The sequence below is a fragment of the Equus caballus genome, chromosome 4 (genome assembly GCF_041296265.1).
Source record: "Equus caballus isolate H_3958 breed thoroughbred chromosome 4, TB-T2T, whole genome shotgun sequence".
In the NCBI taxonomy this organism is placed as follows: domain Eukaryota; kingdom Metazoa; phylum Chordata; class Mammalia; order Perissodactyla; family Equidae; genus Equus; species Equus caballus.
In genome coordinates this window covers 98771072-98786770 of record NC_091687.1, presented here as the reverse complement: position 1 = coordinate 98786770, position 15699 = coordinate 98771072, and the positions used below count along the sequence as shown (strand labels likewise).

At 36.7% G+C, this 15699-nt stretch overlaps 1 protein-coding gene and 1 pseudogene across 4 annotated transcripts in view; one reads left to right on the top strand and one right to left on the bottom strand.

Annotated features, from left to right (window-relative positions):
* AGK (acylglycerol kinase) overlaps positions 1–15699 on the bottom strand; it is an 87091-nt gene that overhangs the window by 29441 nt on the left and 41951 nt on the right. For all 4 annotated transcript variants that reach the window (XM_023639840.2, XM_070266020.1, XM_001498120.5 and 1 more), the window contains 2 exons: positions 14685–14717; positions 13275–13369 (listed from right to left, as the gene is read on the bottom strand). In XM_023639840.2, the coding sequence (XP_023495608.1) occupies positions 13275–13369; positions 14685–14717 (128 nt within the window). The remainder of the gene's footprint in view (positions 1–13274; positions 13370–14684; positions 14718–15699) is intronic.
* LOC100629340 (small ribosomal subunit protein uS15-like) lies at positions 9702–10283 on the top strand (annotated as a pseudogene).

Sequence of the window (15699 nt, the reverse complement as noted above, 5' to 3'; positions counted from 1 at the left end):
CTGTAGCCAAGTGAGTAGGTCTACCTCCATGGGGCAGGGTGTGCACGAGGGGTGGCTGTGTTGGTGGAGTGTGTGGGGCCTCTTCAGGGGGGCGAATGGGCCCACTTCAGTGGGTCAGGGCACCTGCGTGGGGCAAGAGTGTATTGATGGGGTGTGTGGCCCTGTGGGCAGTGGGGCTTGTCAGCTGCAGCAGACTTGCGCTCCTCAAACAGCCACATAAAGGAGTGGCCCTACCTTCCAAAGCCCAAAACAATTGGGTGCTCTCCCCTGCCTGGGGCCAGCCCCACTCAGCTGTAATCCTGAGAGAGTTGACAACAGCCTTGCAGCAGGCTGGAGGCCTACAGCAATTGTAAGCCCCTGAGCCTAGCAAACAGTCGTGCAGGGGCCTACTCACTTAATAGAAAAACTGTAACAGGAATGTGCTATTAGGCCCCGCAGCCAACTGTGCGGAGGCTCCCCATGCCCAATAAAATGACTGAAGGGACCATAGCTGCCACACACAGCTGAGCATTACAACCAGCCAGCCAGGGAGACAGCATAGCATCCCTGGGCACCTGCAGCAAGAGCAACCCTGCCACAACAGAAGGACGCATGGAGCACACACAGGGGTCACTCCTGGAATATTTGAAACCGGTGACAAGAGGAAAGCACACTGCTGGGCCTCATAAGTCATCTCTTACATAAGGCCACCTCTCTAAGATCAGGAGACGTAGCTGATCTACCTAATACAAAGACATAAGCACAGAGAAAGAGGCAAAATGAGAAGTCAAAGGCATACATTCCAAGTAAGAGGACAGGACAAAAACTCAGAAAAAGAACTAAAATAAACAGGGATAAACAATCTACCTGACTAAGAGTACAAACTAATAGTCATAAGTATGCTCACTGATCTTGGAGAAGAATGGATGAACTCAGTGAGAACTTCAACAAAGAATTGGAAAATATAAAAAAGAACCAATCAGAAGTGAAGAATACTGGAACTGAAAAATTCAATAGATGGACTCAAGAGCAGAGCAAGTGACACAGAAGAACAGATCAGCAAGCTGGATGAAAGACTAGAGGAAATCACCCAAGTTAAACAGATAAAAGAAAAAAGAATTAAAAAGAATGAGGACAGTCTAACGGACCTCTGGACAACATCAAGCACAAATATCTGTATTAAAGGTGTCCTAGGAGGAGAAGAGAGACACAAAGGGGCAGAGAATCTATTCAAAGAAGTAATAGCTGAAAACTTTCCTAACTTCAGGAAGGAAACAGACATCCAGGTACAGGAAGTACAGAGAGCATCAAACAAGATAAACCCAAACAGGTCCACACCAAGACACATTATAATTAAAATGTCAAGAATTAAAGATAAAGAGAGAATCTTAAAAACTGCAAGAGAAAAGCAACAAGTTACTTACAAAGGAAACCCATAAGGCTATCAGCTGACTTCTCAGCAGAAACCTTACAAGCTAGAAGGGAGTGGTATACTATATTTAAAGTGCTGAAAGGAAAAAACCTACAGCCAAGAATACTCTACCCAGCAAGGTTATCATTCAGAATGGAAGGAGAGAGAAAGAGTTTCTCAGACAAGCAAAAACTAAAGGAGTTCATCACCAAGAAACCAGCCTTGCAAGAAATGCTAAAGGGACTTATACAAGCAGAAAAGAGAAGACCACAAATAGGAATAAGAAAATTATTTAAAAACAAGAAACACAATAAAATCACTGGTAAAGGCAAATATACAGTAAAGGAAGCAGATCAACCACCTAAGAAGCTAATATGAATGTCAAAAGACAAAAGTACTTAAATTATCTATTTCCATGACAAGAGGGTAACGGATACACATGCACAAAAAAAAGGTTAGATTATGATATCAAAAACAAAAAATGGAGGAGGAGGGGAGTAAAAGCGTACAGCTTTTAACAAGAGGTCAAACTAAGAGATCATCAACTTAATATAGATTGCTGTATACGTAGATTATAATATGAACCTCATGGTAATCACAAACAAGAAACCTATAATCAACATACAAATAATTAAGAGAAAGGAACCCAAACATAATACTAAAGAAAGCCATCAAACTACAAAGGAATAGAGCAAGAGAAGAAGAAAGGAACACAGAAGAACCACTAAAACACGCAGAAAAAAAGTAACAAAGTGGCAATAAGTACATTCTTATCAATAGCTACTTTAAATGTCAACGGATTAACTGCTCCAATCAAAATGCATAGAGTAGCCGATTGGATAAAAAAACAAGACCCATATATATGCTGCATATGAGAGACACACTTCAGACCTCAAGACACTCACAAACTGAAAGTGAAGGGATGGAAAAACATACTCCATGAAAATGGCAATAAACAGAAAGTTGGGGCAGCAATACTTCTATCAGACAAAATAGACTTTAAAACAAAAACTGTAACAAGAGACAAAGAAGGGCACTACATAATGATAAAGAGAACAATCCAAGAAGAGGATATAACAATTGTAAATATCTATGCACCCAACATAGGAGCACCTAAGTATATAAGGCAATTATTAACAGACAAAAGGAGAAACAGACAGCAACACAATAACAGTAGGGGACTTTAACACTCCACTTACACCAATGGATAGATCATCCAAACAGAAGATCAATAAGGAAACATTGGCCTTAAACAACACATTAGACCAGATTGACTTAGTAGATATGTACAGAACATTCCATCCAAAAACCACAGAATACACATTCTTTTCAAATGCACATGGAACATTCTCTAGGATAGATCACATATTAGGCCACAAAACAAGTCTCAATAAATTTAAGAAGACTGAAATAATACCAAGCATCTTTTCTGACCGCAACAGTATGAGACTAGAAATCAACTATAGGAAGAAACTCGGAAAAGCCACAAGTATGCAGAAATTAAACAAATGCTACTGAACAATGATTGGGTCAATGAAGAAATCAAAGGAGAAACCAAAAAATACCTGGAGACAAATGAAAATGAAAATACAACATACCAAAATTTATGGGATACAGCAAAAGCAGCTCTAAGGGGGAAGTTTGTAGCAATACAGGCCTACCTCAAAAACAAGAAAAATCTCAAATAATCTAACAGTGCACCTAAAGGAATTGGAAAAAGAAGAACAAACAAAGCCCCAAATCAGCAGAAGGAAGGAAATAATAAAAATCAGAGCAGAAATAAATGAAATACAGACTAAAAAAGAAAAAAATAGAAAAAAATCAATGAAACTAAGAGCTAGTTCTTTGAAAAGATAAACAAAATTGACAAGCCTTTAGCTAGACTCTCCATGAAAAAAAGAGAGAAGGCTCAAATAAATAAAATCAGAAATGAAAGAGGAGAGATTACAACAGACATCTCAGAAATACAGAAGATTATAAGAGAATACCATGAAAAGCTATCCGCCAACATATTGGATAATCTAGAAGAAATGGATAACTTCTTAGAATCACACAACCCTCCAAAACTGAACCAAGAAGAAATAGAGAATTTGAATAGACTAGTCACCAGTAAGGAGATCAAAACAGTAATCAAAAACCTCCCAAATAAAAGTCCAGGCCCAGACAGCTTCCCTGGTGAATTCTACCAAACATTCAAAGAAGACTTAATACCTATCCTTCTCACTCTTCAAAAAAATTGAAGAGGAGGGGAAGCTTCCTAACTCATTCTATGAGGCCAACATTACACTGATACCAAAACCAGACAAGGACAACACAAAAAAGAAAATTACAGACCAATATCACTGATGAACATTCATGCAAAAATCCTCAACAAAATACTAGCAAATCGAATACAACAAATACAATAGAAAGATCATACACCATGATCAAGCGGGATTTATTCCAGGGATGCAGGATGGTTCAACATCTGCAAATAAATCAATGTGATACACCACATTAACAAAATGAAGAATAAAAATCACACGATCATCTCAATAGATTCAGAGAAAGGATTCGACAAGATACAGCATCCATTTATGATAAAAATTGTGACTAAAATGGGTATAGAAGGAAAATACCTCAACATAATAAAGCCCATATATAACAAACCTATAGCTAATATCATTCTCAATGGAGAAAAACTGAGAGCTATCCCTCTAAGAACAGGAACCTGACAAGGATGCCCACTTTCACCACTCCTATTTAACATAGTATTGGAAGTCCTGGCAAGAGCAATCAGGCAAGAAAAAGAAATAAAAGGATCCAAAGAGAAGTCAAACTGTCACTATTTGGAGATGACATGATTTTATATATAGAAAACCCTAAAGAATCCACCAAAACACTTTTAGAAATAATAAATGAATATAGTAAAGTTGCAGGATACAAAATCAACATACAAAAATCAGTTGCATTTCTATACACTAACAACAAAGTAGCAGAAAAAGAAATTAAGAATACAATCTCATTTACATTGCAACAAAAAAATAAAATACCTAGGAATAAACTTAACCAAAGAAGCAAAATACCAGTACACTGAAAACTATAAAACAATGCTGAAAGAAATTGAAAAAGACACAAAGAAATGGAAAGATATCCCATGCTCATGGATTGGAAGAACTAACATAGTTAAAACATCCATACTTACTAAAGCAATCAACAGATTCAATGCAATCCCTATCAAAGTTCCAATGACATTTTTCACAGAAATAGAACAAAGAATACTAAAATTTATATGGAACAACAAAAGACCCCAAAAAGGGGACCAGCCCAGTGGAATAGTGGTTAAGTTCATGAGCTCTACTTTGGCAGCCCAGGGTTCACCAGTTCAGATCCCAGGTGCAGCCCTACACACCACTCATCAAGCCATGCTGTGGTGGCATCTCACATACAAAATAGACAAAGACTGGTACAGATGTTAGCTCAGGGACAATATTCCTCAAGCAAAAAGAGGGAGAATGGCAAAAGACGTTAGCTCAAGGCCAATCTTCCTCACCAATAAAGAAAAGGAAAAGGAAAAAAAGGACCCTGAATAGACAAAGGAATCCTGAGAAAAAAGAACAAAGCTGGAGGTATCACACTCCGAGATTTCAAAGTATACTACAAAGCTATAGTAATCCAAACAGCATGGTACTGGCACAAAAACAGACACACAGATCAATGGAACAGAATTGAGAGCCCAGAAATAAACCCACACATCTATGGACAGCTAATTTTCAACAAGGGAGCCAAGTAGATACAATGGAGACAGGAAATTCTCTTCAATAAATGGTGTTGGGAAAACTGGACAAAATGCAAAAAAAAATGAAAGTAGACCATTTTCTTACACCATACACATAAATTAACTCAAAATGGATTAAAGACTTGAATGTAAGACCTGAAACCATGAACCTTCTAGGAGAAAACACAGGCAATACGCTCTTCAACATCAGTCTTAGCAGCATATTTTCAAGTACCATGTCTGACTGGGCAAGGGAAACAATAGAAAAAATAAACAAAGGGGACTATATGAAAGTGAAAAGCTTCTGCACAGCAAAGGAAACCATAAACGAAACAAAAAGACAACCTAACAATTGGAAGAAGATATTTGCCAACCTTATATCTGATAAGGAGTTAACATCCAAAATATATAAAGAACTCATACATTTCAACAAGAAGAAAACTAACAACCCAATTAAAAAATGGGCAAAGGGTCTGAACAGACATTTCTCCAAAGAAGACATACAGATGGCCAAGAGGCACGTGAAAAGATGTTTAAATCACTAATTATCAGGGAAATGAGAATAAAAACTACTATGAGAAATCACCTCACACCCATCAGAATGGCTATAATTAACAAGACAGGAAATAACAAGTGTTAGAGAGGATGTGGAGAAAAAGGAATCCTCACACACTGCTGATGGGAATGCAAACTGGTGCAGCTACTATGGAAAACAGTATGGAGATTCCTCAAAAAATTAAAAATAGAACTACCATATGATCCAGCTATTCTACTGCTGGGTACTCACCCAAAGAACAGGGAAACACGAATGCATAAAGACATATGCACCCCTACGTTCACTGCAGCATTATTCACAATGGCCAAGACTTGGAAGCAACCTAGGTGCCCATCAAGGGACGAATGGATAAAGAAGATGTGGTATATATACACAACGGAATACTACTCAGCCCTAAAAAAGGATGGAATCTGGCCATTTCTAACAACATGGATGTACCCTGAAGGTATTACGCTAAGCAAAATAAGTCAGAGGGAGAAAGTCAAATATTGTATGATCTCACTCATAAATAGAAGATAAAATCAACAACAAACACACACACAGACATAGAGATTGGATTGGTGGTTATCAGAGGAGAAGCGGGGAGGGCGGGGGGCGATAAGGGTGATTAGGCTCATGTGGGAATGGGTGGATGATAATAGATTGTAGTTAGTCTTTGGGTAGTGAACATGATGTAATCTACACAGAAATTGAAATATGATGATGTACACCTAAATTATACTGTTATAAACCAATGTTACTGCAATTAAAAAGTACAGAGAACAGTATCACGAACTCCTATATATTCCTCATCCGGCCTCAATCATTATCAGCTCATAGCCAGTGTTACTTTCTATCCTCCACTCACTTCCCTTAATCTATATCAATTAAAGCAAATCTCAGATATCTTAACACTTCATCCATAAATATTTCCTTATGTGTCTCTAAAAGACAAAGATTCTTAAAAAATAAAATGCCATTATCATACATAAAATACTTAAACAATTCCTTTATATTAACATATATTTAGTCAATGTTGAAATTTCCCCAATTCTCTCATATAGATATTGTTTCTTTGTTCAAATCAGGATCCAAATAAGATCTATACGTTGCAGTTGGTTTATACGTCTCAAGTCTCTTCTAATCTATAGATTCCCTCTCCTTTTCTTTTCCCTACTTGTTAAAGAAATCAGTTGTCTTATTGAGTTTTTAACAGTCTGAATGTTACTGATTGCACTCCCATGGTATTCACATGTGTCTCCATTCCCTGCATTTTCTAAAAATCTGTATCTAGAATAGAAACCTGTATTAGATTCAGCTTTGAGTTTTTGGCCAGAATACTCCATAGGCGGTGGTGTGTACTCCCATCAGTAAGTATATAAAATCTGGTTGTCTCTCTTTTTGTGATGGAAGCAACCACTGATAATCATTGGCTGGATTTACTAACTAACAGAGTTGTAAAATAGTGATGTTTTAATTCTGTTATTCTTTCTAATTTATTATCTGGTCCGCAAAGAGAAACTTTTCCTCATCAACAATTTGGGTACCCTGAAATATAGGTCATATAAGAAAAGTCAGGATAAGTGCTTGATTTGCTTCACTTTACCAATTTTCAAAATAAGTTGATTCCCTAATATCCTCTGAAAGAGACCAATGAGTTTTTCATTTTTATTTTTCTTAGTATTTTTATGAACTCATAAATAGATTTAAATACACTTGATGTTTCAATACATTATAGTTACTAGCCTTACTGATACTCAAAATTGTCCCAAATGAACGAATGCTAATGGTAGGGTACAAGGGTCAGTAGATAATTAGAATGAACGATGAGTAGCCACAGAAGGTCATGTCAACATGAACCAAACTGAGGAGAAACTAAAAGCTTTTCCCTAGTGCTTACTTACGCAACTGGAAGTATCTAAGTTTGAAAGAACTAGTTTAATATTTAAATTTTTTGGTTTTTTAGGAAGATTAGCCCTAAGCTAACATCTGCCACCAATCCTCTTCTTTTTTGGCTGAGGAAGATTGGCCCTGACCTAGCATTTGTGCCCATCTTCCTGTATTTTATATGTGGGATGCCTGCTACAGCATGGCTTGATAAGCAGTGCGTAGGTCCGTGCCTGGGATCCAAACTGGCGAATCCGGAAGCCAAGGGAGCAGAACATGTGAACTTATCCACTACACCACCAGGCTGGCCCCAATATTTAAACATTTTTTTAAAGTCACATTTATTGAGATATAATTTGTACACAATAAATTTTATCCGTTTAGGTATACTGTTTTATAAATTTTGACAAATGCCTATAGTCACGTAACCATCACCACGACCAAGATATATAACATTTCCAATATCCCAAAAAAGTTCCTTTATGGTCCTTTGTGGCCAATGCACTCCCTCCACCATCAGCTCCTGGCAACTACTGTCTATTTTCTGTTCTATAGCTTTGCCTATGGAACAGAAATAATTCAATTTAATTTAATTGAATAAAGTAAATTAAAAAGTAGGGAGCCTTTCCAGTTCAGCATTTTTAAACTTTCAGCATGAGTCTGAGATTCAGTCATGTCGTTGGTTGTACCAAGAGGCTTTCCTTTCATTACTGAGTAGTGTTCCATTGTATGGACGTACCACAATTTGTTTATCCTTTCACCAGTTGATGGACGTTGGCACTGTTCCCAGGTTTTCGGCAGTTACAAATAAAGCCACTGTAAACATTCATGTACAGGTTTTTGCATGGACAAATGTCTTCATTTCTCTTGGGTAAATATCTAGATTGCTGCTTATACATTTAATTTTATAAGAAATTGCCAAACTGTTTTCCACAGTGACTGTATCATTGTGCATTTCCACCAGCAATATGAGAATTTCAGTTTTTCTGTGTATTTGCCAGCATTTGATGATGTCAGGTTTTTGTTTGGTTTATCTGTTTAAACCCTTCTAATAGATGCATCTCTTAGTGGATGTAATTTGCATTTTCCTAACGACTAACAAGGAATATTTTTTCACAGGCTTATTTGCCATCTATGTCTTTGGTGACGTGTCTTCAAATGTTTTGACCTTCTTTCCATTAGGTTGCTCGTTTTCTTATTTTGAAGTTGTGAGTGTTCTCTGTGTATACTGGATATTGCTCCTTTATCAGATATGTGTCTTGCAAATATTTTCTCCCAGTCTGTGACTTGTCTTTTCGTTTTCTTAACAGTCCTTTTCAAAGAATAGAGGTTTTAAATTTTGCTGAAGTCCAAATTATCATCCTTGATTTTTATAGCTTCTGCTTTTTTTCCTACCTAAGAAATCATTGCCTAACCTAAGGTCACAAAGATTTTTCTTTAGAAGCGTTACAGTTTTAGATTTTACATACAGGTCTATAATCCATTTTGTGTTAACTTCTATATATACTATGAGCTATGGGTTGTGGTTATCTGATTGTTTCAGTACCACTTGTTGAAAAAAACTGTCCTTTTTCCATTGAATTGCTTTGGTGCCTTTGTCAAAAAACTGTGTCCATATATGTGTGGGCCTGATTCTGAACACTTTCTTCTATTGATCTATGTGTCTCTTCTTTTGCCTACACCACACTGTCTTAATTACTGTAGCTTTAGAATAAGTCCTGGAATCAGAAAGAGTAAGTCCTCAAACTTTGTTATTCTGGCTAATTATTCTGGCTATTCTGTTCCTTCATATTTCCATATAAATTATAGAATTTACTTGCCAATTTCTATAGTCTTCCGGAATTTTGATTGGGATTGTGTTGAATTTATAGATCAATTTGGAGAGAAATGACATTTAAATATTGAGTCTTAAAATCCATGAACACAGATATCTCTCCACTTATTTAGGTTTTCTTCATTTCTCTCTTCAACATTTTGTAGTTTTCAGCACACAAATATTACACATATTTTGTTAGATTTATCTCTATGTATTTTGTGTTTTTTGTAAAGGCTTAGCAATGTTAATATTCTATTGCCTTTATTGTTGTAGTTATATTTTAGAAAAATGTAGTAATTATTAATAAAGTAAAAGATTTATTATATCTTGAGTTTAAGTACAACTATAAGATAGGAGTCATGTAGAAATTACTTTAATTTCTATTCAAAAAAGTGTCATTTCGCCTTTTCGCTGCCTGACCGCAGCCATCATGAGTCGCGTGCGCACTCCTGGGAAGGGCCTGTCCCACTCAGCTCTGCCCTGCCGCCGCAGAATGCCTGCCTGGCTGAAGGTGACATCTGACGATGTGAAGGGGCAGATCTACAAACTGGCCAAGAAGGGCCTGGCTCCCTCACAAATTGGTATGGTCCTGAGAGACTCACATGGCGTTGCACAAGTATGTTTTGTGACAGGCAATAAAATCTTGAGAATTCTTAAGTCCAAAGGACTTGCTCCTGATCTTCCTGAGCACCTCTAACATTTAATGAAGAAAGCTGTTGCTGTTGAAAGCATCTTGAGAAAAACAGAAAGCATAAGGATGCTAAATTTTGTCTGATTCTGATCGAGAGTCGTAATCACCAGTTGGCTCAGTATTATAAGACCAAATGAGTCCCTCCCCACAACTGGAAATGAGTCATCCACAGCCTCTGCCCCGGTTGCATAAATCTGTCTATGCACACAAGCAATAAAATCATTGTTTAACTGGGAAAAAAAGTGTAGTTTCTCGAATATGGCTCTTCCTAATCTATTCTGCTCTGTAGAGCTGTTAATAATGTGAATTTGGCAGGAAAAATCACCTTTCCATAGTAACTGACTGGAATCTCTATAAAATGTTCTTTCCTTTTTTTTAAAAAGAAAAAAGCTTTTCTAGGTGAAACAGAATAGAATAGAGGGTTATCTTCTCTGATATGTTTACATTTGTTTTAATTATAGAACCTGGAATCAGAAACTGTATAGTCATCCTATTTGTTATTTACTGCTTTCCATACTAAATGAATTTTCAATAAATATGCATAAAGTCTTCAACATATCAGGTAGTTCACTAGGCACAATTACATGCTTACCTAACTAGTCCTTATTTTGGCTTTTTAACAATCCTCTGAAGTAAGCATTATTACTGTGCATTTCATCAATACAGGTGAGGAAATTGAGGCTCACAGAGATTAAATAAAACTCCCAGGAAGACAGAGCAAGCCTGTGGCAAAATGAAATGTGACTTCAGTCTAATTCCTAACGTGTGCTCCCTTCACCTGGGGAGGCTGCTCTGGATGTACCACAGGATAATCAGAGATTCCCAGAGGGCAACCCCAGGCTCTACAGGCCTCCCGACAGCGTGATCGCTTATAGTTTAAGCCTTTAAACTATAAACACCAAGCCGGGAATCACACCCACTGGAACTGGTGCAGCTAACAAACTTAGGTACAACTCAAAATGCTTTAAAATCCTCAAAAATACACGTTAACCCAAACGCTGGGATTACGTTCCGAGTTCCCTAGGAAGCAAGCTGAAACATAAGAGACAGCCTATTTCACTTTCTCATATTTCTCTATCAACACCTTTTTATCCTATTTCTTCCCTCCAATACAGATGCTATCTGGGAAGCAGGTAGCAGTTCAGAAAATGAGATTCAATGTAGGAAAAAGCAAGAAGCAGGATCACAGGTTGAGATTAATCTGCTATGAATACATTACTTCTGAAGGAAGCTATTAGAAAGGATCCTCAGCACTGTACTTACTCTGAGTAGTACCTCGCACATGCAGAGGGTGAGGAAATGCTTTTGAGATACTGATCTTAAAAAAATGTTGCAACTGAAAAACCCTTTTTATATTAATTTTTTTTCAAAATTATTTGGCAGAAGACAGCTAAAATGCAACCTTAAATCTATCATTCTCCAGCAACAATTGAAAGTTCTAAATAAAGCAGCACTGTAGCACGAAACAGTTATTTTTTAGGATTATTTACCTGCAACACTCCAAATTCAAGATTCCTTTTCCTTCTGTAGTAATTATGGTACAACAAATCTTGACAGCAGTGCAAAAAGCAAACCCTTGTTCTTTTAAATAGCCTTAGGCATCTGCCATGTTAAGAGGTCTTCAAAATTCTGAACCCAGGGCAGACTGACTTAATTACCTAAGTGGCCTGCGGCATGCTTATAAATTAAATTTTATAAATCCTTAAATTATAAATAGAAGCAGCAACAACATTAGCTTAACTACAGGGGAAAATCAGCTCGCAAAAAGCTGCAGGCTATCTAAGACCTTGAGGGTGGCCACACTGTGTGTAAACCAGCTTTTGGATAGGGAGGGGGTTCTCCAACAACAGGGTCTATCTCTGGATCAGTGGCATATTTGGGAATGTTGGCTAAACCACTCAAATAATCTGTATTGACAGAAAGGCAAAGACTAGCTTTCTACAGTAACCAAGACCCAAACCAAATAAGATTTATCTCAACAAGCAAAAATGTTTGAGTAATTCATTGTTTGTCATATCTATTGTCTCTCAGAAGTTCTAAACTGAGAATAAAAAGTATGGTAAACTCAAGGGCCGTGTCAGCCTTCAGGATGGTTGGGGAAGAGCTGAACATTCCCTGTTTGATTAAGGCTTGAAGCCTAGGAGATGTTTAATGAAGGCCTGATACATGACTACATTTAAGGCTAGTGTTAGATATACAGACCAAGGCTTTTATAAAAAAAAGATAGACTTGTTAAAAGATGTAAGATGATCCCTAAAATCACAACAGCAAAAATAAATCCACAAAAAACAGCCTAACCAAAATCACAAAACAGAAAAAAATAATCCAAAACAGAAAATCACATGAGTATTATTATTCTTATTGATTGTAGATTATAACCAGAAATGTCCTGAGAAGATTTTAACTAATTCATTCAACAAATATTTATTTATTGACCTCCCCCAATGTGTTTCAAAGCTTACATTAGCGATCAGGCAACTGACAACAAAAGTCTGAAAATGATTTGCCCAAGATTATCATTAATCACCGTCAAAGCCAGGACTCAAATTCAAGATTCCTATCTTCTTGAAAGACTGGAGCTTTGTTTACATAATGCTTTCAAGAGAAAAGCACAATAGTAACAATTTGCCTGATTCCTGAAGACACTGTTAGACTCACAGGAATTCAATTTAGACGGAGGGTACACTGCTTTCCCTGTCTGCTTTATCCACATTGCCTTCCACTGCAGGCATTCCCAAAAGATATGACTATATTTAGTTGTTTCAGCTACTTATACTATCAAGATAATGAAGCCAAGGCTACCAGTTCAGTCTTCACAAGGGACTTGCTATTTGTCATCATGCATATTTAAAGCAAACAAATGATCAGTGCGAATCTGTCTTTAATAGAGAATCTCACAATGTAAAGGCACAAAACCAGTTTGGATCAGGGATGCTACCTTTATAACTGACAAAAGGACATCAATGTTCACCTGCAGACCTGACCTGGGGACTTCATATTAGATCACCAGGGTCTCACAACTCAAGAGGAAAACTTCCCAATGAACTGAGAGGTTAAACTCTGATCCAGATCTTCCTCTTAATGATTTGAAGCTTCAGGCTATCAAAACTCAAAAAGAAATATTGTATCACACATGTGAATTTTCCATTCCCAGGCTCACTCACCCACAAATGCTACCATCCCACATTGACAACCTACTGGACTTTGTTTCCACTTTCGGCAAAGAGGGTATGACTCAAACTACTGGTCTGTCCCAGTGGGATAAATCCAATGGGAATCTTACTGAAGGTAGCCTGGGGGAGAAAAAGAAGAAGAGAGTTTTATCGTTATGGTCAGAAAATCAGGCCAAACAGAGAGGCACAACCATGTCCACTGTGACAAAGTAACAGACCCTGGGTCCGCCACCCTGTCTCCTTTCCCATACCCCTAGACCAGCAACCAGGGAACACTAAGTGAGCAGCTTCTGGAATGACGCAGTCCATGAAAACAACATGACTTTGAATTTGGAAGAAATACTGGGTACTCATTAATGGCAACTGGTTCAAAGAAATTTGGTTAAGAGAATGAGGGGCTTAACGATATGAGATAAATGCACTATTGTGACAGACACTGTATTATGCTGTCATGCTATTTGAAAAAGTTGCATATAAAATTCAACTAAAAATATCTAACATTTGTACAGTAACTAATGACAGGTGAAAACGCTTTATAAACTATCTTAAGTATAAATAAGGCAAGAGAATAAATAAGTTGAAGTAGCAGAAGGTAATCACATAGTAGTTGATTTAATTAAACGCCACAAATTAATAGACACTGTAAGGTTCCTAAAGACTATTTGAGCACAAGCTACTATTACTAACGGGACTAGGAAGGATCTTTTTTGTTGTTGTTTTTATAAAATGTTTTAAACTATTGTAGAAAAGTGCATAAAATAATGTAACAACATCCATGTAGCCAAGACTCAAATTTAACAAATGTTACGTGTTTCCATATTTGCTTCAGATGTTTTAAGAAATAAAATGATTCAGATACAGCTGAAGTCCCTTCTCATCTTTTTCCCCTCTCTCCCTTTCCAGAGGAAACCATTATCCTGAGGCTGCGTTATTCTTTTACTAAACATTTGGGCATCCATTAACAGTACATACTATTGTTTTCTGAATTTTAAAACTTTGTAGACACGCGTAACATACTTTTGGCAACCTGCCTTTTTTATTGAATATCTTTTAGATTTAACCATGTAGATACTTATAAACCTAGTTCATTCATTTTAACTGCTGTACGGCTTCCAGTATATGAATATACCACAATGTATTTATGGAGGAATCCTTTGAAGAAAAGACTTTATAGGAAAATTTTACATTTTAAACAACTCTTGGTAAAAGCTATTGGATAATCTGGATTACCAAAGCAGAAAAGTCCATATGGGTTAATAAAAGCGTTCTGTCACACAGGCAACACTACTTTATTTTCTAAAATCCAAGGAAGCACAACTTAGGCCTGCCTTAAGATATAAAATGGAAAGAAAAAGTAAAAGAAAAAAGTAAAGAGAGATAAAAAGAACAGAAAAGTAAAAGCTAAAATGCAGTTACTCTGCTTTTTAAAGCTCACCTCATCTGCTCTTCGAAGAACGCCAGTAATAACCTACAAATGTTTAAAAAAAAATATTATAAACAAGATGTATTTCCTTTACCATAAAAGAATTGGATTCAATTTTCATGGGCCACAAACTTGTTCCTGTTTTCTTCTTGGATACTAGGACAAAAGATGTACTGGCTCTCAAAACACGTAGTATTCTCCAATAGGATCAGAGCTAAATTAGATTTTATTCTTGACCTAGGATCAACAGTACAATAAAAGCTAAGATAAAATAATCATGAAACCTCTACACTATATTAGTAAAATTATGTTTCAAGTTCTGTAAAATGGGTATAAATGTGATACACACATCAATTATACAAAAGACCCTTGTTTGCTACTATGAAATACACATACGAGAACAAAATAATACCTTGTTACACGCAGAGAAGTCTGCTCTCAATAAATGTTTCTTATTGATGAATATAAAAACAAGGCAGACAGTATTCCCTCTACTAAAAGACATTTTTAATTTGGATTTTTACATTATTTTTTATTTTTAAAATACAATATATATATCTTGGTAAAACTATGAAAGCATCTAATGAAAAAATATTTTCTCATAAATCCACAATGCAGAACAACCATCATTAACCAGTTATTAACATTTTGGTGTATTTCCCTCTGATTCTTTTTTTATCAGGGTGTATTTATAACTGTATTATACCAAAGACACAATTTGGTATCTTTTTTAAAAACCTTTTACAAAGTAAAGGCTGATGCCAATCTGCTCCCTTCATCTCCTTCCACACTGACTTTCACTAGTACATGGGGCTGTCATGAGGCCTACTTCATTCTTTGTTAGCATGTTATCAGTATTCTTCACACTTCATTAAAAAGCCAGAAAAACAATTACAAAATCATTAGCACAGTCGTTTTAAAAGAAGCTTACGAAGACTTACATAATTGCTAAGTCAAACATAGGATGGTGCCCTGTCTGCTGCTGGCTCCTGATCCCTGAGCACTGATGAAACCACCAAATGGAGGC